This window comes from Saimiri boliviensis, chromosome 17, assembly GCF_048565385.1.
Source record: "Saimiri boliviensis isolate mSaiBol1 chromosome 17, mSaiBol1.pri, whole genome shotgun sequence".
In the NCBI taxonomy this organism is placed as follows: domain Eukaryota; kingdom Metazoa; phylum Chordata; class Mammalia; order Primates; family Cebidae; genus Saimiri; species Saimiri boliviensis.
In genome coordinates this window covers 65,838,044-65,864,453 of record NC_133465.1, presented here as the reverse complement: position 1 = coordinate 65,864,453, position 26,410 = coordinate 65,838,044, and the positions used below count along the sequence as shown (strand labels likewise).

Genomic DNA, 26,410 nt, shown 5'->3' with positions numbered 1-26,410 from the left:
GCAGCCTGAGAGGTTGAGACTGCATGCAGTGATGGCCATTGCAGTCACCCTGGGCAACAGAACAGACCCTGTCTTAAAAAAAAAAAAAAAAGTGGGAGAGCTGTAGCATGAGCCTGTATCTTCTAACTCTTGATGTCAGACTTGTTTTATTAAATCATTTCATCTTCATTTTCCAGTCTTTCATACAACTCACTGGCAGAACCAGAGGCTTTCAGCTCCTAGTCAGGCTTACTAGATATTACTCCACAAACCCTTAATTAAAAAATACATGGTAGTCTGTATTTTCAGTTATTTTGTGAGCACTAATTGTACCAGTCTGTCATTTAGTCTGAGGGGCAAATATTCGGAATCTAAAGAGTCACCATGGGCACATGCTTACCCTTCTGAAGATCCTGTTGTTCGTGTATTAATTCTACAGACATCTGTTTCTGCCTTCTGCGTGTGCTGGTCTAATCACTAGGGGTAACACAAAGATGATTCCTACATGGATTTTGCCCTCAAGTTTACAATTTCATGGAGAATATCAGACATGACACACATAGCTATAATACAGGGCAGGGAGTGAAAAATGAAGTATAGAAATAGTCATGTATAGGACCCCAGATCCCTAAAGAAAGAGAGAGAGAGAGAGAGAGAGAGAGAGAGAGAGAAATAGTCATATGAAAGCTTGGAGAAAGGAACTTTATAATTTTGCTGACTTGAAAAGTGCCACTAAACGCTTGAACTCTTGGTTTGTTGTTTGATGCCATGTTTCTTAGCAAACCAGAGTACAAAGAACTGCTGCGGTATTCAGTAGTGGAACTAAAACATCTGTGTTGTAGGAATTTCCTCGAAATTTCTTTGAAACATATTGAAACCAAGTGTGCACACTCTCACCTCTGTTTCCTGTTGTCATTGTGCACCCCATCTGACGGGAAACTATACTTACTGGTTTTGCATTTCAAAGAAAAATCTGGTTAACTTTTTCAGCTCTTAAAGAGATGCATAGTGGCCTTAACTGTTAATGAACTGTTATAGAAAAGTCTGTCTTGTATTGTCAAAGACTTATGAGCCAAATAGCTTAATAGTTGATTACGCGTAAATTGTGTCCCTAAGCAGCACACTTCATTGCTAAAATGGTCTTTCCAGGCCAATCAAATAAAACAATAGCCCTGATTATTACAGAAATTAATCAGACATACACTTTATCTTTAAATTGTAATTTTTTTTGAGACAGGATCTCTTGTCTGTCACCCAGGCTGGAGTGCAGTGGTGCAATTATAGCTTACTGTAGCTTCAACCTCCTATGCTCAAGCTATCCTCCCACCTCAGCCTTCCTAGTAGCTGGGACCACAGGCACATGCCACCACACCTGAATAATTTTTTATTTTTTTGTAGAGATGGGGTCTCACTACGTTGTCCAAACTGATCTCATACTCCTGGGCTCCAGCGATCCCGATCCTCCTGCTTCAGCTTCCCAAAGTGCTGCGATTACAGGCATAAGCCCCCACACCCAGCCTACCTTATCTATAGAAGGCAGCACTGAACTTTATGTAAAGGTTGTTATAATTATAGAATAGAATATAGTCCTTAGCCATATTTTCTACTTATTAAAATCTTAAAAGCTGATAACACTGGAGGTTTATGTCCTCTGTTAATCCATATTCTAACATTTTTTTCTTTTTGTAGAAACAGTTGCACTATGTTGGCCAGGCTGGTCTTGAACTTCTGGCTTCCCAAAGTGCCGGGAGTATGGGTGTGAGCCACTGCATTTAGCCATATAAACTATTTTTAAAAAAAAATTTTTTTTTTTTTGAGATGGGGTCTCACTCTGTCACCCAGGCTGGAGTGCAGTGGCATGATCATGGTTCACTGCAGCTTTGAATTCCCTGGATTCAAGAGACTTCCCTGGACACTGCGCCTGGTGTAACCTATTTTTGAAAGACAAAGTGGCGGGGCACGGTGGCTCATGTCTATAATCCTAGCACTTTGGGAGGCTGAGGCAGGTGGATCACTCGGGGCCAGGAGTTCAAGACCAGCCTGGCCAACATGGTGAAACTCGATCTCTACTAAAAATACAAAAATTAGTAGCGTGGTGACACATGCCTATGGACCCAGCTATTCAAGTGGCTGAGGCAAGAGAATCGCTTGAACTCAGGAAGTGGCAGTTGCAGCGAGCCGAGATGACACCACTGCACTCCAGCCTGGTTGACAATGAGAATCTGTTTTTAAAAAAATCAAGAGAGAGAGAGCAAGCAGTTAGCCTGAGTACGTAACAGAAGTAACGCTAATAAGTATCAGTGGGACACATCTACCCTTTACAAAGTTATTTGTCTCCACAATTCCACTGTTGTCTCCCAGCCCCACACTGCCATGTGAACACTGGGGCTGGGACTCTGCAGCTCTCTCCATTGCTTGCTACATTCGGCCACATGCTGCCAGTGGGAGGTGCTAGAGGGTCTACAGGGCTGGAGGAGAAGGGCCTACTGCTTCTTGTGCCTGGCTGTTCAATGACCACCATCCCAGCAATGCCTCTTCATCCCACCAGCTGCAGTTTGTTACAGCCTCCCCCCACACCCCCCGTTGTATCTGTTTGTTAGTGTTCCCTCCACCGCCGCCCCCAACAAACCCAGAACCAGCTGGGCAGTACCCTCACCTCAGAAGTCTGAGTCCCAGCTTCTGAGGCCCCTCCTCCTGGCTTCCAGGATCTCGGATCCCAACCTCTCCCCTTTGTTCCCTCAGCCATGGGGATGGAAACTGCCTACTGCTGTTCCTCTCTGTCAGCTCCGTGCCTTCTTTTTGTGTTGTACTTCCCTGATACCCATTTAACCTGTTCCTTGTATTTAATTCTACCCATTAAAATAGCTCATGTAGTACCTGTTTTTCTTTTTTCTTTTTTTTTTTTTTTGAGACGGAGTTTCGCTCTTGTTAACCCAGGCTGGAGTGCAATGGCACGATCTCGGCTCACCACAACCTCCGCCTCCTGGGTTCAGGCAATTCTCCTGCCTCAGCCTCCTGAGTAGCTGGGATTACAGGCACACGCCACCATGCCCAGCTAATTTTTTGTATTTTTAGTAGAGACGGGGTTTCACCATGTTGACCAGGATGGTCTCGATCTCTTGACCTCGTGATCCACCCGCCTTGGCCTCCCAAAGTGCTGGGATTACAGGCTTGAGGTACCTGTTTTTCTTACTAAACCTCGATTAATAACACAACCTTTACTCTCACAAATTTTGAGGTTGCTGTTACTGAGCTCATTTCACTGATAAGGAAATAGAGGCTTAGTAGGGCAAAGCAGCTTGTCTAAAGTCACTGTAACCAGCAGCACAGGAGCTGAGACCCACATTGTCTGCTCGTAGATCCTGGGCTCTTTCCATTTCATCTCGGCATTTCTCTTGCTGAATTGATTTTTTAAATAATTTTATTCTTACAGAAGAATCAAAAAGATAGTGGAGTTGCGTGCCATATAGCCTTTACCCAGCTCCATTGAAGGTTAGCATCTTACATAACTGTGACACATTTATCCAAACTCAAAATTAACACAGGTACATTACTATTTTTAAAACTAGACTGTATTAGGATTTTACCAGTTTTTCTGCTGTTGTCCTTTTTTAGTTCTAGGATCTAGTCCAGGATACTTACGGTTCTCCTGTTTCCTTCACCTCCTCCAATCTGTGACAGTTTCTCAATTTGTCCTTGTTCTTCATGACCTTGACAATTTTTAGATGTACTGGTTAGGTATTTTGTAGAACCTCCCTGGATTGGGGTTTTTCTAATGTTTTCTTCTGCGACATCAAAAGACCAGGGTTATAGACTTTGGGAAAGAAATCCACAAAATGTGGTTGCATCAGTTCAGAGGTACATAATATCGTATGACTTATTACTGTTGATAGCAGCCCTGTTTACTTGGTCCAGTTGGTACAGGTTTATCTACTGTAAATCTTCCCCTTTCCATGACTTATTTGTTAGAAGCCAGTCACTAAATCCTCTTGCTGAACTTGACTTCCCACTTAATTATGGAGTCATGCTTTCTTTGTAGACTAGCAACTAGCCTAAAAGAATCTTTGTATTAATGACCAGAATGAGAATTATAAACTTAGAAGCCAGATTAACACTGTTGGGAGATACTAGCATGCATTGCTTTAGGGGGAAATTATCTGTTGTACCATCTTTGCTTACACCTTGTTTAAACCTGGAACTTGGCTATTTTTTGTCTCAGAAAGCTTGTGGTTAATGCTAAGACAACTATTTATTCTTCAGGGGCTGTAATCACCTCTGACAAGCCCTGAAAGATGATCAGAAGCCCCGAGTCTAATGCAGGAATGCAGGAAATCAGTAAAAAGAGGAAGAACCACAGAAAAGAGGTTGCTGAGAACAAGGAAAATTGGAGGTGATGAAGGATGTGGCTCAAGGAGTAGAATTTACAAGCATGGGCTGAAAAGTGATGGGTGATCACATGGGATGGTGGAGTGATCCCAGGTAGAAGGCTGTGGGATGCCGTACAAGAGAACATAAGTCACCCTTGGAGTTGAACTTGGAGCATGATACAGTATCAGTGTTCATCATCTGGAACTTAAATTTCTAGCTACTGCATCTTACTATATACAGTCTTTAAATGAGTTTAGACTTTCATAAAAGCCAAAGAAAGTAGTTCACTTGGTTTACAGAACTTTGGCTGCCACTGCTATTGAGAGGTAACTAAAGAATAATCAGAGCTCTCAAGACTTTTAGAAGCTTAGCAATGCAAAATGGAGCAACTGCCACCTTGTTAAACTAGCAGCAGAATAGGTTTTTCCATTAGGGTCTTCATACATCTTTATATTAATAACTTAGAAAATAAAACTATCAGGGCCAGGTGCGGTGACTCACGTCAGTAATCTCAGCATTTTGGGAGAATGAGGTAGGCAAATCATTTGAGGTCAGGAGTTCAAGACTAGCCTGACCAACATGGTGAAACCTGATCTCTACTAAAAATTACAAAAAATTAGGTGGATGTGGTGGTACATACCTATAACCCCAGCTGCTTGGGAAGCTCAGGCAGGAGAATTGCTTGAACCCAGGATGTGGAGGTTGCAGTCAGCTGAGATCACATCACTGCACTCCAGCATGGGTGACAGAGTGACATGGGTGACAAATAACATAAAAATAAAACTATCAGGTATGTGCTGTGGATTTTTATTTTATGCTATTTTGTTCTAATTATCTAGGGCTTCTATATCACAGGATTAGCTAAAGAAAATAAAATCCTATTAGAGTTATTGATTGAGTAGTGGCTTTCTTCCCAGGGCTGTATCTACAAATACATAGCCTAGCCAAAGTAACCAGACCTCGCCAGGGCTTTGAATTCCATATTTGTTGGCTTATAAACTTAACTATTTCTATTAATATATATATATATATATTTTTTTTTTTTTTTGAGACGGAGTTTCGCTCTTGTTACCCAGGCTGGAGTGCAATGGCGTAATCTCGGCTCACTGCAACCTCCGCCTCCTGGGTTCAGGCAATTCTCCTGCCTCAGCCTCCTGAGTAGCTGGGATTACAGGCACGTGCCACCATGCCCAGCTAATTTTTTGTATTTTTAGTAGAGACGGGGTTTCATCATGTTGACCAGGATGGTCTCGATCTCTTGACCTTGTGATCCACCCGCCTCGGCCTCCCAAAGTGCTGGGATTACAGGCTTGAGCCACCGCGCCCGGCCTCTATTAATATATTTTATACTATTGTTCTTTTTCTCAAACCAGAGCTTTTAAAATTTTTTTTATTTTTTATTTTTACTTTGAGTTGGAGTCTTATTCTCTTTCCCAGGCTGGAGTGCAGTGGCGCAATCTTGGCTCACTGCAACTTCTGCCTCCTGGGTTCAAGCGATTCTTCTGCCTCAGCCTCCCGAGTGGCTAGGACTACAGGTGCACACCACCATGCCCGGCTAATTTTTTTATTTTTAGTAGAGATGGAGTTTCGCCATGTTGGCCAGGCTCGTCTCAAATTCCTGACCTTATGATTCACCTGCCTGGGCCTCCCAGAGTACTGGAATTACAGGTGTGAGCCACTGCATCTGGCCATTTTTTGTTTTTGAAATGGAGAGTGGGGAAAATTTTGATTCTTTTGCCCTTCTTAGTAATTGGCCTATCAAAAATGCCTCTGTTTTAAGCTGGGCGCGGTGGCTCACGCCTGTAACCCCAGCACTTTGGGAGGCCGAGGCGGGTGGATCATGAGGTCAAGAGATCGAGACCATCCTGGTCAACATGATGAAACCCCAGCTCTATTAAAAATACAAAAAATTAGCTGGGCATGGTGGTGCGTGCCTGTAATCCCAGCTACTCAGGAGGCTGAGGCAGGAGAATTGCCTGAACCCAGGAGGCGGAGGTTGCGGTGAGCTGAGATCACGCCATTGCACTCCAGCCTGGGTAACAAGAGGGAACTCCGTCTCAAAAAAAAAAAAAAAGTGCCTCTGTTTTAAAATATCTGGAAAACTTAATACTTGGCATTAGAACAGTCAAATATTGTTCGGGGAAAAAAAATATATATATATATATATATGTCGTATATTTTAAAATACCTATTTAGACTGATACTGTTGCTTGCTTCTCTAAGCATTTTCTTCACATACATACAGTGTCAAAGCATCTCAAAACCTGCTGCTTAAAAATATATTCTTATTTGCAAGCTGGGTTATGAGTCTCCTGACCAAATGAAGTCAGGAAGTGAGGCAGTGAGGATGGGTTGCTCCTCTGAAAGGAGTAATCTCTAACCACTGGTCATTATTTACCAACTTGCTAGAGGGGAAGAGATAACTGTGTCTGCTTTATTAAAAGCACTCCTTTCTCCTTTTAACTCAACTTAAAATTAGCTGGTATTAGGCAAAATCTTTTGCAACTAAAAACATCTCATCTTCTGGAAGGTAGTTTTAGTTTAGAAGCACATGATTGGGTAGACGGTTTCAGCCTGCAGGGAAGGGACGCTTCTTATCTCTGGGGTCCTGCAAGTCAAGTAGGTTCATTTGTCATCTAAGCAGTTCACATAACCATGTAGGTGGATTTAATGACAGAGTGGTACGGAGCACATTGTCTGGTCTCTGTATCCTCAAACAATGAGTCAAGACCTAAACCATAAGGAGAGATACAGAATGGATCTGTGATGGTCATTGCCAAGATCTCGAATGCCTGACCTCATGATCTACCTGCCTCGGCCTCCCAAAATGTTGGGATTACAGGCGTGAGCCACCACTCCCGGCCGGTCATTACCAAGATCTACTCAATTTTTTTTTTTTGAGACAGAGTCTCGCACTGTTTTTCAGGCTATAGTGCAGTGGCATGATCTCCGCTCACTGCAATCTCCACATCCTCAGTTCAGGCGATTCTCCTGCTTCAGCCTCCCGAGTAGCTGAGACTACAGATGTGTGCCACCACACTCAGCTAATTTTTTGGTATTTTTAGTAGAGACAGGGTTTCACCATGTTGGCCAGGATGGTCTTGATCTCCTGACCTCATGATCCACCTGCCTTGGCCTCCCAAAATGCTGGGATTACAGGTGTGAGCCACCATACCTGGCCATATCTATGCAATTTTATGATGTGTTCTTTACTCTGAGGTAGGTTTTCCATACTCTTCTTATCACCTGTTAGGGTGAACAGAAAGAATTGCTTAATTGGGCAATTGCTTAATTAATTTATTTTTTATTTTTATTTATTTATTTTTTTGAGACGGAGTTTCGCTCTTGTTACCCAGGCTGGAGTGCAATGGCACGATCTCGGCTCACTGCAACCTCTGCCTCCTGGGTTCAGGCAATTCTCCTGCCTCAGCCTCCTGAGTAGCTGGGATTACAGGCACGCACCACCATGCCCAGCTAATGTTTTATATTTTTAGTAGAGACAGGGTTTCACCATGTTGACCAGGATGGTCTCGATCTCTTGACCTCGTGATCCACCCGCCTCGGCCTCCCAAAGTGCTGGGATTACAGGCTTGAGCCACCGTGCCCGGCTGCAATTGCTTAATTTAATTGCTTAACTAAATATTTTGAAAAAGGTCACCATCCCATTAGGTGGGATGTCGTATAGCTATGACATTGGTCTTGTGTACTTCCCACCAGAGACCTAGCAGAGGAGTTCTCAGACTATAAATGGAGTGCTTTCTTAGATTGATTTCTTTGATAGCGAAATCGGAATACAAAGCATTTTTGTGTTGGAGGTCATCTTGTGACACTCTCTTGCTATCTCCCTCATATCTTTGATTTGAGTACAAAGAATGTCTTGTATGTTGTCAGCTTTGTGATTACCATTCTTTCTAAGCTAATGATTGGCTCCCCATGAGGATTGGATGGAAAATTAGTGAAAAGGGGTTTGCTGCAGTTAATATAGATCATTGTTGTTCTGACCTACAGCAGGCACATCAGTCTGTCTCAGGGATACATCTGGCTAAATAGGCAAATTTGTAATTTGTATTCACTTCACAGCATTCAAGCAAATACTAAGCAGTTCTCCCTAACACTGATCTAAGAAAATGTTCTAGAGGATCGCCAGTCTAAAAATAGCCACTAGTAAGCCTTGGACACATTATGTATCTCAGGAGACGGGAAGCAGAGAAAGCTGGGAAGATAACCATGAAATAAAAATGAAATAGAATTTTAAACATAAACCCTAAAAACTATAAAAGAAAGAGATTATATAGTACCGTAAATGAGTTTTTGATTCGTTTCTATGGTAATTATTATTTGATTCTTTGGCATAAATATTAAATGTCTGCCCAATATCTAAAATGTGTACTTTGCTTTTTTTTTTTGAGACAGAGTCTTGCTCTGTTGCCCAGGCTGGAATGCAATGGTGCTATCTCTGCTCGCTGCCACCTCTGCCTCCCAGGTTCACGTGATTCTTCTGCCTCAGCCTCCTGAGTAGCTGGGACTACAGGTGCACACCACCATGCCCAACTAATTTTTATAATTTTAGTAGAGACAGGGTTTTACTATGTTGGCCAGGCTGGTCTCGAACTCCTGGCCTCAAGTAATCCGCCCACCTTGGCCTCCCAAAGTGCTGGGACTACAGGCATGAGCCACCGCACCTGGCCTATTCTTTGCTATCTTAAATATAAATTGTCTAAAATGATTTCCTCTCTTTGGAAGCATATTTTTGGTGTTTGGGGTTTTTAAGTAAAAAATTAATATAATATAAATTGCATAAATAAAGACATAATTTATAATTAAATAAATATTTAAATGAATGATAAAGGACAACTCTTCCTTACAGTAGAATCCCAGTTGATAAATGTTGAAATCTATAATTATTCTATATCCAGAAATTTCTTTAACGTAGACGAAATGATGGAAATTAGCCAGGTGTGGTGACTTGCGTATAGTCCCAGCTACTTGGGAAGCTGGGACAGGAGGATCACTTGAGCCCAATAATTCAAGGCTGTAGTGCACTATGGTCACGCCTGTAAATAGCCACTGCACTCCAGCCTGCAAACATAGTAAGACCCTACCTCCAAAACACAAAACAAAAAAGACCTTTATGTGAATTTATTTTGGTATCTAAATAAATATTAGCTGCAGAAGACCAGCATTTTTCCTTTCAGTGTGGTCTCTGACCTAACTGCATTAGAATTGGTTGGGATGTTTATTAAAATACAGATTCCTAGTTCCCACCCCAACTGAATCAGAATTCTAGTGACAGGGCCCTGGGATCTGCAGTTTTAAAAAATACTCCCATGTGATTCTTGGCCCCTCTCAAGTTTAAGAATCACTGACTTACATGTTAACTGGCTAAGTAGTGGACGGAGAATCAGATGCGAACTCTGTTGCTGCCTCCCTACGTGATCATAAACTACCTACTTTCTAGTACCTCATCTTGAAATCTTTCATTATTTCTAGAGTTGACCAAACTGTTAATTATTTTAATAATGCTGACCTATTTCCCAAGGAAGTAGTAGTTAAGTGGACTAAAAATTATTATTTGAATAATTTATGTTAATTGAAGAAAAGCCAGAACATTATGATTAAAATAAAGTAGACAAAGAATATGCACACACACAGTAGCCAACAGAAGGGGGCCAGGTGCCGTGGCTCATGCCTGTAATCTCAGCACTTTGGGAGACTTGAGACCAGCCTGGGCAACATACTGAGACTTCGTCTCTACTAAAAATAAAAAAAAAATTAGCCAGGCATGGTGGTACACACCTGTGACCCCAGCTACTCAGGAGGCTAACTTGGGAGGATTGCTTTAGTCTAGGCCGTGATCGGGCCACTGCACTCCAACCTGGGTGACAGAACAAGACTGTGTCTCAAAAAATAAAAATAGGCCGGGCGCGGCAGCTCACACTTGTAATCCCAGCACTTTGGGAGGCCTAGGCAGATGACTTACCTGAGGTCAGGGGTTTGAGACCAGCCTGGCCAACATGATAAAACCCCATCTCTACTAAAAATACAAAAATTAGCTGGGCATGGTGACACTGCCTGTAATCCCAGCTGAGGCAGGAGAATTGCTGGGGGGCAGGGGACAGAGGTTGTAATGAGCTGGGATTACACCACTGCACTCCAGCCTAGGCAACAAGAGTAGAACTCCGTCTCAAAAAATAAAAAATAAATAAAAATAAAAGTAACTGAAGTATACAATAGCAATACTTTCTTTTTTTTATATTTTTAAAATTAATTTCTTTTACAATTAAAATATTTATTTTATTTATTTATTTATTTTATAGAGACGGGGTTTCACCGTATTGGTCAGGCTGATCTCGAACTTCTGACCTCAGGTGATCCACCCGCCTCGGCCTCCCAAAGTGCTGGGATTACAGACGTGAGTCACCGCACCCGGCCAGCAATACTTTCTTTTGTATTTTTTTTTTTTTTTTTTTTTGAGACGGAGTTTCACTTGTTACCCAGGCTGGAGTGCAATGCCGCAATCTCGGCTCACCGCAACCTCCGCCTCCTGGGTTCAGGCAATTCTCCTGCCTCAGCCTCCTGAGTAGCTGGGATTACAGGCATGCACCACCATGCCCAGCTAATTTTTTGTATTTTTAGTAGAGATGGGGTTTCACCATGTTGACCAGGATGGTCTCGATGTCTTGACCTTGTGATCCACCCGCCTCGGCCTCCCAAAGTGCTGGGATTACAGGCTTGAGCCACCGCGCCCGGCCCTAGCAATACTTTCTTTAACTGAGAATTGATGGGGATAATATCACAATTTTCACTTATTGATGCTATATACCATATGTATGAGGCCTGAATCGAATAGCAAATGAATATATACCATATGATGAGGCCTGAATCGAATAGCAAATGAAAACAAAGTATATGCTTTAAAAAAAGATTTGTATTGAAGCTTACTATTTTATGGATGGGATGCATGGATTATTGTGTTTTTTGTAGACTACTCGGAATTGCCTAATAATTTACAGATGGAGTAAGATGTCCTTTCATATGCACTGTGACCATATTTTTTTCAACAAAAATATGAGTACCACCATGGGGGTAGTTTAATATTTGAAATCAGAATGGTAAAAATAAATCTCGGACACGTGGTTGATACACACACACAGACTAAATGTGTGTGTGCCCATGTGTATGTGAATGCTGGTGCACCATTCTGCCCGCATCTGGGCCTGGTCTGGCAGTTTCATCTTTTGTCACCAGGTGGCACTTTGCCGATGTTGAGGTGCACATAAAAGGAAGCTGATGAACACTAGGGTAAAAAGCCAAAAAGGAGCTTGCTCGCATACACACAGAGCTTTCGTCAGCAAAGCCCTGAGGTTCACCAAAAGAGATCTTCTGACTGAGCCAAACTCTACTTCCATTCTGGGTTTGAGATGTTTGGGATTTAAGTTGTTCTCAGATTTGGGCCTACTTCAGTACAGACACAAGCAGGCCAGTCCCAATGTTATATCCAAGCATGCAGGCCACCAGGTGCAAGCTTGGCTTAGTTCCCTTTACCAGTGGAACTAAGAGAGGTTTGCTATTTTCTTCACCGTGTCTCCCAGGCCTAGTTCAGTGCTCAGGACATAGTGAGAGTGCTGAACGAATGGGTATATAAATGTCTTTGTGTTTTGAATTTTTTTTTTTTTTTTTGGAAATGGAGTCTCGCTCTGTAGCCTAGGCTAGAGTGCAGTGATGCAATCTCGGCTCACTGCGGCCTCCGCTTCCCGGGGTCCCTGTTCAAGCACTTCCCCTACCTCAGTCTCCTAAAGTAGCTGGGATTACAGGCACGAGCCACCATGCCCAGCTAATTTTTGTATTTTTTAGTAGAGACCAGGTTTCACCATGTTGGCCAGTCTGGTCTTAAACTCCTGACCCTGTGATCCACCCACCTTGGCCTCCCAAACTCCAAAGTGCCGGGATTGCAGGTGTGAGCCACTGTGCCTGGCCGTTTTTGTTTTTTTGTTGTTTTTTTTTTTTTTAAAGACAGTCTCACATTGTTGCCTGGGCTGGAGTACAGTGGTGCAATCTTGGCTCACTGTAACCTCTGCCTCCCAGGTTCAAGCGATTCTCCTGCCTTAGCCTCCTTAGTAGCTGGGACTACAGGTGCCCACCACCACACCCACACCCAGCTAATTTATTTTTTATTTTTTAGTGCCGTGACTCAGATCAGAACCAGCTAATTTTTTGTATTTTTAGTAGAGACAGGGTTTCATTATGTTGGCCAGACTGGTCTCAAATGCCTGACCTTGTGATTCACCCGCCTCTGCCTCCCAAAGTGCTAGGATTACAGGCGTGAGCCACCGCACCCGGCCAAATATTATTTATTTATTTATTTCTTCTTCTTCTTCTTTTTTTTTTTTTTAGACAGAGTCTTATTCTGTTGCCCAGACTAGAGTGCAGTGATGCAATTTCAGCTCACTGCAATCTCAGCTCACTGCAGCCTCTGCCTCCCGGGTTCAAGCGATTCTCTTGCCTCAGCCTCTGGAGTAACTAGGATAATAGGTATGCACTACCACACCCAGCTAATTTTTGAATTTTTAGTAGAGATGGGATTTCACCATGTTTGCCAGGTTGGTCTTGAACTCCTGACCTCAGCCTCCCAAAGTGCTGGGATTACAGATATGAGCCACCATGCCTAGCCCTGTTTTTTGAAAATAATTTAGTGGAGAAGTCGCCGTATTTTAGAAATATCTGGCGGTAACACATCTTTGAGTATCTTGGGTGGAAGGTGAACACTGACTGACATGTCCATTGCGGCTGTGGCCACTGGCAGTATTCTCTGACATCCCGCTGACATCTGTGTACATTTTTGTCTTCTGAAGGTACCGTTGGATCTTACAGACAAAAAGATTTTGTCATGCTATGCTCCAAGAAGGCTCTTCTCTAAGAAGACCTTAGATGCTCCTGTTAAAGATGGAAAGGAGGGTGTGTGTTGCCCTTTTGTGTGTACCGCCACTTAAGCATAGGGTGTCATCCGGAAATTTTTGGCTAGCTTCCAGAACCTTCACAGAATTCATTACTGTTTGCCATATGGTATAACTTTCAGACTCCCCGAACCCTGCTCAGGTCCCTAGAACACTCCTAGGCTTAGAAGAGCCTGTCAACTTGCCCTGCAGTAGCTGAAGCAATGCAATAGAGAAAGTATGGCTTTCAGAGTCAGATGTACCTGGGTTCAAATTGTGGCTCTGCTACTCATTAGCCCTGGGACCCTGGATGATTATATGAATCTTTTGAGTCTCATTTGCTTTCATTGACATTCTTTGTTAGTCAGCTGCCATATTTCTCCTGCCTGTCAGACTGTCCTCCAGCATACACACAGAACTTACAGGCTGGTGAGAGGCAGGCGCGTTGTTCATGCTGAGAATATGAAGTAAGAGCGTACCTACACTGGAGCTGGATGGTGGGGATGCCTGCACGATATTGTGACTGCAAACATTACTTAATGCCACTGAACTGTATACTTGATTATGGTTGAGATAGTACATTTCATGTTATGTGTATTTTACCAAAATAAAAAAAGACCAGGCATGGTGGCTTATACCTCTAATCCCCACACTTTGGGAAGCTGAGCCAGGAGGATCAGTTGAACTCAAGAGTTTGAGACCAGCCTGGGCAACATAATAAAACCTCATGTCTATAAAAATTTAAAAATAAAAATAAAAACTGTATAAAATAAAATGGGGGACAAAAAGAATCTGTCTAATATAAAGCCATACTCTCTCTATTGCATTGCTTCAGCTACTGCAGGGCACATAGCATCTATCTAGCATAATGCCTGGTACATAGTACATACTCAGTTAAATATTTCCTTACATTTTTTTTCATGATTTGCTAGGCTGTAATTTCAGGTTACCCAAATTTTATCCCATGAAAGGGGGCTTGCTTTTGGCAGTTTTCTGGTTAGATGAATAGACTAGGGGGACCTGTGCCTTGCTATTCTGTCATAAAGATACTCACATATAATGTTTGGTCCACAAATCCCTGAGCAGACCATATTTCATTCTTTGTTCATGAGTCCTGATCTAAGGCTGTTTTCATTATAAAAAGTGAAAGAGGATTCTATTCTGTATATAAAAAGTAAGTAAGAGGTCAGAATGCTTCTCAGTCTTCCTCTGTCTGTGGAGACACAACCTGGGGCCTGTTGTGTGCAAGACAGAAAAGGAAGCATCTTCCTGTTTCCAGATATGCCAGGATGCTTACATCAGAAAGACTTTATCTGGTCTTCCTTTTCACCATGTACTGCCTTACTCAGTAGACCCAGGGCTGAGAAAATTACACTTTGCAGACTCTAAAAAAGAAAACAGAAACTTTGTGGATATGAACTGAGAAAATGATTGCTAATGCTGAGTATGGTGAACTGGTACAGTGAATACTTCAGAAAAATGTTTGGTCCTGAATCTGTTCTGAGCTTCATCTTTCTTGGTCCCAAGAAGACGTTAGTTTGCTTTACTTTCATACTAACCTGTTAGCATATGAGTGAGATCTCTGGTTTTAGGTTGAAATAAGATATTTATTTTTTGTTTTTGTTTTTTATTTTTTTGAGACAGAATCTCGCTATATCACTCAGGCTAGAGTGCAGTGGCATGAGCTTGGCCCACTGCAACCTCTGCCTCCTGGGTTCGAGTGATCCTTCTCCCTCAGCCTCTTGAGTAGCTAGGATTACAGGTGTGTGCCACCATGCCCAGCTAATTTTTGTATCTTTAATAGAGACTAGGTTTTGCTGTGTTGGCCAGGCTGGTCTCAACACTCCTGACCTCAAGTGATTGGCCCACCTCGGCCTTTCAAAGTGTTGGGATTACAGGCATGCCTGGCCTCCTTTTTTTCTTTTTAAGTCAGGGTCTCACTCTGTCCCCCAAGCTGGAGTACAGTGGTGCTATTATAGCCCACTGTGGCCTCAATCTCCTGGGCTCAAGTGATCCTCTTGCGTCAGCTTCCTGAGTAGCTGGGACTACAGGTGTGTGCCACCATGCTAAGTTTTTAATATTTTGTAGAGATAGAGTTTCGCCATGTTTCCCAGGCTGGTCTCAAACTCCTGAGCTCAAGTGATCCTTCTGTCTCAGGCTCCCAAAGTGCTGGGATTACAAGTGTGAGCCACTGGGCCCGGCCAGGATACATCTTTTGTCTTAACTATAACTTAGTAATGGTGCATGTATTGAAGAGCTAGTGTGGACAAGCAAAAAAAATTATTTGGTGTCTTGACTTTAAAAAGAATTGAAAAAATAAATAAATTTGTGTTTTCAGATCTTTTAATAACCAGCACTTTAATCCTTGAAACCTTGTCTCCAGATTAAGAAGCTGCATCCAGAGCATCTTGGGGAAAGGTAAAGGTAGAACATGTTCAAACCTCGATTTTGCTCCTTTTAAGACATGTTAGTTACTGGAAAAAAAGAAAAAAGACCTCTGCTCCCTAAAACTTGGGGGACTTTTGAGAAGTTATTCAACCTTTTTACAACTTCTATTTTTTTTTTTTTTTTTTGAGACGGAGTTTCGCTCTTGTTACCCAGGCTGGAGTGCAATGGCACAGTCTCGGCTCACCGCAACCTCCGCCTCCTGGGTTCAGGCAATTCTCCTGCCTCAGCCTCCTGAATAGCTGGGATTACAGGCACGCGCCACCATGCCCAGCTGATTTTTTGTATTTTTAGTAAAGACAGGGTTTCACCATGTTGACCAGGATAGTCTCGATCTCTTGACCTCATGATCCACCCACCTCGGCCTCCCAAAGTGCTTGGATTACAGGCGTGAGCCACCATGTCCGGCCAACTTCTATTTTTTAATCTGCAAAAATGGGAAGAACCATGCCTATTACACAGGATTCTTCCAAAGATTAAATAAGATAATATAAATAAAGGGCTCAGCATAGTGCCTGGCACATAGTGTTATGGGATCTTTGGGGTGTCGCTTTTCTGGCCGGAAACCATGGCCAGCAGTGCCTTGCTCAGGCCCACTGGGCTCGTTCTACCCACTTGGCCTGACAGGCTACTCTCAGCTCACACTACCAGCCTATATCCCACGCCTCTAAGGGAGACTGCAAGTCAGGCATGGAGCAGCAAGGGGTATGTGAGCAAGAGTGGGGTCTGGCCACTGTGCAGTCAGACATGCCGGCTACTGCCATGGGGCTGGCAGCCTCAGGTGCCAGGTGGGTGCCAGCTGTCTGCGAGGCTGTGGCTGGACCAGTTGCACTGCAAGCCACTCTCCCAGCTGACACCAGGGAATGCAGTGGCACCTGGAAGCTTGGAGACACCAGGAATCACAGGGCCACAAAGAAGTCACAACCCTGGCTCGGGGAGCTCCCAGGTCTGGGCTCCCTGAAGGGCCACTGTTCTCCTCTCCTCTTTGCCCGCAACATGATGAGCAAGGAACATGTTACAGCCCTGTTTGCGTTATAATTCCTTTAGTCCCACCATTCGATGGGTCCCTAGTTCTTGTCCTGCAACCAGGAAGAATGAGATATGCAGACAAATGGAGGGTGAGCAAGACAAAGAGGAGGCTTATTGAGCGATAGAACAGTCAGAGAAAACCCGCAGTGGGCAGCTCCTTTCTGCAGCCAAGGTGTCCCGACAAGTGTCCTAGCAGAGAGACCCTGGAGTGGGAAGCTCTCCTCCGCAGGAAGGCCATCCTGTCTTCTCTGCAGCTCTCAGCAGAACGGAGGCCCTGGAATGGGCTGCTCCTCTCTGCAGGCAGGTTGTCCCATCGTCTCCCCAGCTCTCAGCAGAGAGGAGGCCCTGGAATGCGTAGCTCCTCACTGCAGCTGGTCTTCTGGATGTCTCTGCAACTCTCAGGAGAGAGGAGGCCCTGGAATGGGTTGCATCTCTCTGCAGGCAGGTTGTCCCATCGTCTCCCCAGCTCTCAGTAGACAGGAGGCCCTGGCATAGGTAGCTCCTCTCTGTAGATGGTGGTCCCAACCTCTGCTCTGTTCTGGCTGAGCCCAGGCTTCTATGGGCCTCAGAGGGGAGGAAGTGCAGGTAGACTGCTCCATGGCCAGCCATGGACAGGCCCAGAAATGGCACCACAAGTTCCCACTCCAGTGGGTGGGACTGGTAGTCAGGTCTCCAGGCTTTAGGCCCTCCCTGAAGACCAGCACCAAGGTGCCCTAAGTACCCCCTCGGCTCCTCCATCTTCCCCCATGCTCATCAGGGCCCTAAGTCTGGAGGGAGCTGAGGCAGCAGGGAGCTGTGTACCGTGTACACTCCCAGCCTGGGTGTGACAGCACCTGGGCTTGGCCCCACATTGCTCAGAGATCAAAACCAGCACCAACAGCAGACAGGAGCCAGGCAGCTGGAACAGTCACTTCTGAGCCAGTTGAGGAGTGGGGGCAGGACTTCCCATGTCTCCAAGAGCTTATGGAGGCCCAGGTCCACAACCCTGAATTGGACGGCTACAGCCCCAGGCAGGGCTGCTGCCTGCTCCTGGCTCCCACCTGCTCTGTGGAGCATGCAGCCCTTGCCTCACCCCCTCCCAGCCTGGGGCAGGGGCTTCAGGTCCTCACTGGGTCAGTGTCCGAGCAGGGTGACATCACCATGAGCTCCCCCTGTTGCCCTGGCACTTCAGTGGTGTCCTGGGGCAGAGTGGATCATGGGCCTGAGCTGGGCCATCGGAGTGTTAGGCTCAACGGTCACGACGATGTGGAGCAGACCCAGGAGCGCAACCCCAGATGGCCTGCGCAAAGCCTCCTCCTGAGGTTCAGGAACCTGGCACCCTCGGCACGGTGGGCGCAGTGGCTGCACTGCTGGCCAGGTCCCTGAAGTGAGGACTGCTCCCACTTCCTGCCCTGGGCCCCTGAAACGTGGCCCCAGCTCTGTGCCCAGGCCCGGCCCTGGGCTTCCTGTGCAAGTGTCGCACTGCCCCAGGCCCAGTTCTGCCTTGGGGGCTCCTTTCCGCCCTACAGAGCTGCCCTCCTGCCGCTCTGCTCCTCTGATGGTGGGTAACCCAGCCAGTCCCGTGGGGCGGCCCCCAGGGCAGCAGGCTATGGAGGGGCTGTCTGCCTGCTCCCTGCACCCTCCCTGCAGTGGCCAACCACTGTCATCAATAGTAAGCACTCAATAAATGGTCATTTGTAAAAGGAAGATAACTAAGAAATTTAGAGAGTAATGGTAGGTAAAATCGATTTACAGAAGAATGGGAGATAACTAAGAGCAGAAAAGTATTTTTTTCAATTTGCCACTGATCCTATTGTTCCCCTTCATTTACCCTTTAAGATCCCAGATCAAGTACCACCTCCTCCGTGAAGCCTTCAGATTACCTCAGCCAGAAGTGATCACTTCCTTTATTTTTTACTTTGGTGGCAAAATGTTAATATTTTTAATCTCTTTGGTATTACAGTTGCTTCCTGAAAGAGCAGGGCCTTATCTTCTTTGTTTTAAATCTCTTCTTACACGTAGCATGGAATGTTGCATGTAGACTCTGATTGCATGAATGAAACACCACCAAGCCACAAACTTTGGTAGGTAGCAGCCCACGAGCAAGGTTCTCCTGAACAGATTTGCCATTGTTTTCGCGCGTGTGTGTGTGTGTGTGTGTGTGTGTGTGTGTGTGTGTGTAGGGAGAGCCTAAAGTGTAGGGTTGGATTTATTCACAATTGAGCTCATGGATACCTTTCCTTAAGTGCCAAATAGTTTGTTTCATTGCCACAGTTATCATCAAAGATAATATTAAAAATGGAGGATGAAGAGTGCTAGGATTTTTTTCTTTCTTTTTATGTTTCCCTCTTTTGCAGCAGCGGGTAGCTATTGGAGGAGAAAGACTAAAGAATGAGGGAAAGAACGCATCTTTTTTTTTGAAATGCAGATAGGAGTTATGGATAACTCCCAAGTACCTGTACAAATTGAAAATGATTAACTTTGCTACTCCCGAGAAAAATTTTAATCCCAGAGTCATTTATTTTGGCTTTAGAATAGACTAGCATTTGTGTCGGATTTTCCTGCCTAATTACTTTTTGCTTAAGCTTATTTAAAAATTGTTTTAAATTCCTTTAGTATGACAGCCTAGAAAAGTTGGGGGAGGAGACACGGGCCACAGATGGGATCTGAACTAGAGTTTCAGTTCTCCCATGTCAAGGCCTGCTGACGTACTGCTGGCAGGAGGGCAAAGCTGGAGTCAGCTTTGTGGAAAACAATTTGGCAGAATAATTTTAAAAGTCTTAAAAATATGTGTACCCTTTGATCCAGTAATTCCACTTCTAGGAATTTGTCCTAAGGAAATAATCAAACAAGCATGCAGAAATATAGAGACAAGGATATTCACCACAACATTTATAGCAGCAAAAAAAAAAAGTAAAACCACCATACAATATTGAATAATATGGAACTGATTAAAGTATGCTGTTAATCTGCACATCTTTTCAAAATTATAGACTTTAAAAATGTTTGCCACATCTTTTTTTTTTTTTTTTTTTTTTTTTTGAGACGGAGTTTCACTCTTGTTACCCAGGCTGGAGTGCAATGGCGCGATCTCGGCTCACCGCAACCTCCGCCTCCTGGGTTCAGGCAATTCTCCTGCCTCAGCCTCCTGAGTAGCTGGGATTACAGGCACACGCCACCATGCCCAGCTAATGTTTTGTATTTTTAGTAGAGACGGGGTTTCGCCATGTTGACCAGGATGGTCTCGATCTCTTGACCTCGTGATCTGCCCGCCTCGGCCTCCCAAAGTGCTGGGATTACAGGCTTGAGCCACCGCGCCCGGCCTTTGCCACATCTTTTTAAGTGAAAAAGAAACTACAAAATAGTATGTTCAGTTTGAAACAACACCTAGATATAGAGGTGGATGGATGGATGGATAGATGGATGGACGGACGGAGATACATATTCTGTAGTGTTAATTTTGGTATTGCTGAGTAGTAAAATTAGGGATAGTTTTGTGCTTTTTTGTGTTTTTCACATTTTCTGCTTTAAGCATGTATTACTTTGTAATTTTAAAAAAACTATCATTTTTAAAAGAATGTATGGTTAATTGATCAATGAAAAAGTAAATTACTACCTAATACCCACAAAGTGGGTAATTGAATGCAAATAATTTCTATTAAATGTAAGAGTCACATCCATACATGTGAGTTATAACCAATCATACTGCATATGTAAAGTTGGATGCACCTTAATTGTGATTTAACTTTATTGTTTCGCAAGTAAAATAACCACATTCAATAAAAATCTGTGAAGGCACAGTCAGATTATAACTTGCATGTCCTGTTTTCTGAAACCCCACTCTAGGGGCAGACTCTTTTTGAGCCAAGAGAACCACAGTTTTGCAAAGCTGCAGAGACCAGTAGGTTTTTTGGGAATTACATGTTAAAACATTTTGATTGCCCAAATAACAGTATAAAAATACTGTGAACATTTGAAATCATTCTCGATCTTCAGAAGGCAATTTCCAGAGACATTTTGGCTGTTTCCCCTTTCTTTATCTCTTCATTGTCATCAACTCAGAACTTCAAATCCAAAGATCTAAACAGGTAAAGGGGAGAAAGTGGATGGCAAATGATGAAGACAACATAAACCTTTGGTGACCCCAAAATAGCACTTGGCTCACACGTTAAAGAGCTCTGCTTTATATGATCAGCTGCAGGGGAAATTTGTTCTTCACTGTTTGCAAACTTCAGCTCTGTACACATGATAGGGTTCTCTTTTATTTGCAGTCCCTAAATTCCTGGGATACCATATGGCTTCACTGAAGGAAAGGGCTTGCAAGTCTGGCTCCCTGTCGTCTGAGGTCAGATGGAAAAGCCTTTTGTGATTAACTCGGCCACAGTGTGTCCTTTGGTATTTGGAACTTCAGTGATTTTTTATTAATTCTCCAACTTTTGAACACTGACCCAAATAAGCTTCATATAATGGAAAAAGAAGAGAAGTCTAGCTCTTTGGGCCCCAGATTGAATCCCAGTTTTCCGACTAGCTGTGACCTTGAGCAAGTTGACTCAGTATGTCAGAGTTTCAGTTTCCTCACTTAATTTGGAAAGTTGTGCCTTCCTGCCTCACCTCTTAGGGCTATTCTTGGTGAACTCTAAAGCCCTGTAACAGCGAGGGACAGTTGTGGGTCTTTATAACACACCACCTTCTCCTACTTTGTTTCTGACACAGTTTCCTTACGCCACCCCACCTCCCCAAGAACCCGTGAAGACGCTGAGAAGCCTCGTCAATATCCGAAAGGACACACTGAGGCTCGTCAGGTAAGTTCTCGGAGGCTGGGGCCAGGTCCCAGGCACCTTCCTTTGTTGGAGGTTGGGGGCTAAGGGACAGACTCCCCAAGGAACTCACACAGCGGTTTCCGGCAGCCCCAGAGCCTGCCTCTCCAGGCATCAGGCAGGAGTGTGGGTGCTACTTTTGCTGAGATCAGGCTGTCTACACCCATGTTGTTAGCACTGGATGCAATGCTCTGTGTTTGTGAAGAACTTTCACTTGCCTAGAAATGCTCATTATCCTTATTTTATGGATTTTTTTTAAAGGAAAGAGGAGTTATTAAGGGAAAATGGGAATTTTTGCAGCTACTCCAGCAAGCCAATGTAAAAATGGGAAATTTGAACTTAGAATATCAAATCCTTTATTTAATTCCTTATGTTTTCTTTTTCTTTTTTATTTTCCATCTCATGTGTCTGTTCTCTGAGGAACTCATAGTGCCCTGGGTTGGTCGTTTAATCCTCATCATCAGTGTTAATTATCATCATTTGCCTTCTTGGTGCCCTCCTCGAGATAGTGTAATTTTTAATCTGATACATTCCTATCGCCCGCCACCCCTAGACAGTTCATCTACTAAGGCTCTCTGATTCCCTGGGGAAAAATTTGGTTAGGGCAAATCAGAGGTCCCAGATTTTTCTGAATAGACAAGGAAGATGACTCAGAGACCATCTCATGCTTATATAGATCAGCCTTATTAGCATTACGATGTTGCTGTCTGATTTTTTTTTTTTTTTTTTTGGAGACAGAGTCTTGCTTTGTCACCCAGGCTGCAGTACAGTGGCAGAATCGGCTCACTGCAGCCTTGACTTCCCAGGCTCAAGCGCTCCTCCCAACTCTGAGTACCCACTAATCTATTTTCTGTTTCTATTAATTTTTTATATTTTATTTGTCCCTGAAGTTTTTACTGGTTCCCCAGCTATACTTCCACCCCAGGGTCACCTCTAGGGAGGAGAGACCAAGGAGGTACCTGTCTGCTGCAGAACAGTCCCCCCACCCCACCCACGGGAGTTCATCCAGCAGCCGAGCAGACTAACGAGGCCTCTGGGGCCTGCCAGCTGCCAGCTACTCCATCCACTTGGCTTCTCTCATCACATACGGCACGCTTACACATTTGATGGAGACTGTTCAAGGGTCTGAGCTGCTGTGAGATCCTAGCCTCTGCTGTGGCAGCCTGGCCACAGCTCTAGAGTAGGGTGAAGGAGCTGTCATGTGCTAGAAGAACCAGACTTGGAAGCAGCAGAGCCATTTGCTTCCCAGATCCACAGATGCTTGCTTGAATGAGTGTCTGAGCTTCAGATTTTTTTTTTTTTTTGAGATGGAGTTTCGCTCTTATTACCCAGGCTGGAGTGCAATGGCGCGATCTCAGCTCACAGCAACTTCCACCTCCTGGGTTCAGGCAATTCTCCTGCCTCAGCCTCCTGAGTAGCTGGGATTACAGGCACGTGCCACCATGCCCAGCTAATTTTTTGTATTTATAGTAGAGACTTGGTTTCACCATGTTGACCAGGATGGTCTCGATCTCTTGACCTCGTGATCCACCTGCCTCAGCCTCCCAAAGTGCTGGATTACAGGCTTGAGCCACCGCGCCCGGCCCAGATTTTTTAATCTGTAAAATGGTGATAATCAACTTTACCTTTCATGGTGGTTGTCAAAATTAAGATAACAAAAGGGAAAACACCTGATGTTCAATAAATTTTAAATTGAAGGGTGTTCTTTGTTTTGTTTTTCTGTGATTATGGAAATAAATTCTGATTCTCAGATTTCCAGGTAAAGATGGAGGATTGAACACCTACTTTTGCTTCCTCTCAAAACCCCATTAAGTAATAATAAACGTAAATTTAAATGGCATAAATCTGGCCGGGCGCAATGGCTCACACCTGTAATCCCAGCACTTTGGGAGGACAAGGGTGGGCAGATCACCTGAAGTCAGGAGTTCAAGACCAGCCTAGCTAACATGGTGAACCCCATCTCTACTAAAAATACAAAAATTAGCCAGACATGGTGGCACATGCCTGTAATCCCAGTTGCTCCAGAGGCTGAAGCAGGAGAATCACTTGAACCGGGAGGCAGAGGTTGCAGTGAGCTGAGATTGTACCACTGCATTCCACCCTGGGTAACAGAGAGTAAGACTCCATCTAAAAAAAAAAAAAAAAGCGTAAGTCTCTAAGTATTTGTTTGGAGAATGAGAAAAGGGCAACAGCAACACACTTGTAGAAGCTGGAAACACAGAATGAATGTTAAATGACTTAGTAGACCCAGGAAATCAGAATCCTGAGCTAGCAGAAAGAAAAGCTGAGAAATTACCCAATTTATTTTGTGATATTATCCCCCGAAGGGTTCAGAAATTAACAGTACCAGGTCCCTCTAGAAGTTGAGGTGGAAAGCTAAAATGAAGAGGATTGGTGGACAGTCTGCCCATGAGGTAGGCAGATCCCCTCCCTTGTACCACACAGCCAGAACTACCTTCCTCCACCCTGGCAAAAGGCAGGCAGATGACTCTCCTTGAAAAGGTCAAAACAGAGAATCTCTGGAAAGGAGAGACCCAGGCATGGCTAAGGGCCAGACTCAGTGCTAAAAACAGGCTGACCAGCCTAGGCAACATGGTAAAGCCCTGTCTCTACAAGAAATACAAAAATTAGCCTAAGCATAGTGGTTCACACCTGTAGTCCAAGCTAATTGGGAGGCTGAAGTGGAAGGGTCACCTGAGCCCAGGGAGGTTGAGGCTGCAATGAGTCACTGTCACACCACTGTACTCCAGCCTGGGTAAGACTGAGAACCTATCTCAAGAAAACAAAATGGGGTCAGTGGCTCCTGGCATACTGGGTGTTCAGCCCCCTCGCTGCCTCTCCACTCTGCCCCTCGAATGCTGGCAGCCAGGTCTTCATCAAGAGAGAGGAAAACTGTTTTCTGGAAATTGGACCTACCTGGATAGGAAACCTGAGACTAGAGTTGGAGGTTCCTCAGCATATCCAGGACAGCCCACAGTGAAGCCCAGGGTCCCCAAGTCCTGCTGTGCACTCAGAACTCTAATCAGCAGTTTACCTTAAATATAAGCAGACAGCCACAGAGTCTTAGATGTGTGAGGAATGGCTACAATAGGAAAGACAGTGGCAAAACAAACAGATGTTTTAAAATGACCCAACTAGGCCAGGGATGGTGGCTCACACCTGTAATCCCAGCACTTTGGGAGGCCAAGGCAGGAGGATCACCTGAGCCCAGGCGTTTGAGACCAGCCTGGGCAACATAGTGAGACCCCCATCTCTATATAAAATAATAATAAAGTAAAAAAAAAAAAATCTAATTGGAAACAAAAACTATGCAGGAAGAACAAAACTTCATTAATAGTTTCAGAGACATGAGAGAAGAAATCTCAATGACACAAAGTGTTTATGAACCAAAAACAATAGCTTTTAGAAAGTAAAAACAAGGAGGCTGGGCGCAGTGGCACACGCCCATAATCCCAGCCTTTGGGAGGCCAAGGCGGGCAGATCGCAAGGTTAAGAAATCGAGACCATCCTGGTCAACATGGCGAAACCCCGTCTCTACTAAAAATACAAAAAAAAATTAGCTGGGCATGGTGGCGCGTGCCTGTAATCCCAGGTACTCAGGAGGCTGAGGCAGGAGAATTGCCTGAACCCGGGAGGCGGAGGTTGCGGTGAGCCGAGATCGTGCCATTGCACTCCAGCCTGGGTAACAAGAGCGAAACTCCGTCTCAAAAAAAAAATAATAATAATAATAATAATAATAAAGGAAATCATCAATGACATAGAATTTAAGAAAATTTCTCAGCACCAGAGGGTACAAATTTCTAAAGGGAAAGGACCACCAAGTGCCCACACAATGGATGAGAAAGAAGAACGTCCATAAGCTTTTAGAAGAAGGACCAGCAGTTGGAACAGCTTCAGACTTCTTGGGAACAACGCTTGGAAGGTGAAAAGGCTCTCAGTATCTTTTAGAAATTATTTGTAATCTAGAATTCTTTGCTCAGCCAAACTTTCAGTGAAGTGTGAGTGTTGAATAAAAGCTTTCAAGAAGTTTATTTCCCAACACACCCTCTTTCAGGAAGCTGGTAGAAAACATGCTCTACCAATAACCCGAGACAGAGGAAGACGTGAGGTGCAGGAAACACGAGCTTCTCCAGGAGGACAGAGGCAAAGGGGACCCACCGGGATGATGGAGGGGGAGAGATTCCAGGGTGGCAGCTAGAAGCCAGGTGCAGCGGGCCAAGTACAGATGGGAGCAAGCCTGAGGACTCTAGAAGGGACCTCCTTGAGAAGACGAATAGACCGCCTGGTGCATCTGAACGTCTTGAGAGACTTAGTCCCAGAGAGCCTGGGTTGGAATTTGTGTTAAGTACATAGAAAACTGCAACTGAAAAAAGAAAACAGGATGAGCATTAAGAAAAAGTTACACAAAAAGCAAAAAATAAAAATAAAATAAAAAAGAAAAAGTTATGCAGGAAAAAAATAATCATAGATTATATGTTGATATAATCACTGTAATGCAGACACTAATGTACTGGACTATTTTTTTTTTTTTTTTTTTTTTTTGAGACGGAGTTTTCGCTCTTGTTACCCAGGCTGGAGCGCAATGGCGCGATCTTGGCTCACCGCAACCTCCGCCTCCTGGGTTCAGGCAATTCTCCTGCCTCAGCCTCCTGAGTAGCTGGGATTACAGGCACGTGCCACCATGCCCAGCTAATTTTTGTATTTTTAGTAGAGACGAGGTTTCACCATGTTGACCAGGATGGTCTCGATCTCTTGACCTTGTGGTCCACCCGCCTAGGCCTCCCAAAGTCCTGGGATTACAGGCTTGAGCCACCGCGCCCGGCCTTGTACTGGACTATTATAATAAAATCATGATGCAGC

At 44.3% G+C, this 26,410-nt stretch overlaps 1 protein-coding gene across 5 annotated transcripts in view; it reads left to right on the top strand.

The window, feature by feature from the left end:
- RNF157 (ring finger protein 157) overlaps nt 1-26,410 on the top strand; it is a 93,254-nt gene that overhangs the window by 40,335 nt on the left and 26,509 nt on the right. For all 5 annotated transcript variants that reach the window (XM_010342395.3, XM_010342396.3, XM_010342397.3 and 2 more), the window contains exon 3: nt 21,447-21,535. In XM_010342395.3, the coding sequence (XP_010340697.1) occupies nt 21,447-21,535 (89 nt within the window). The remainder of the gene's footprint in view (nt 1-21,446; nt 21,536-26,410) is intronic.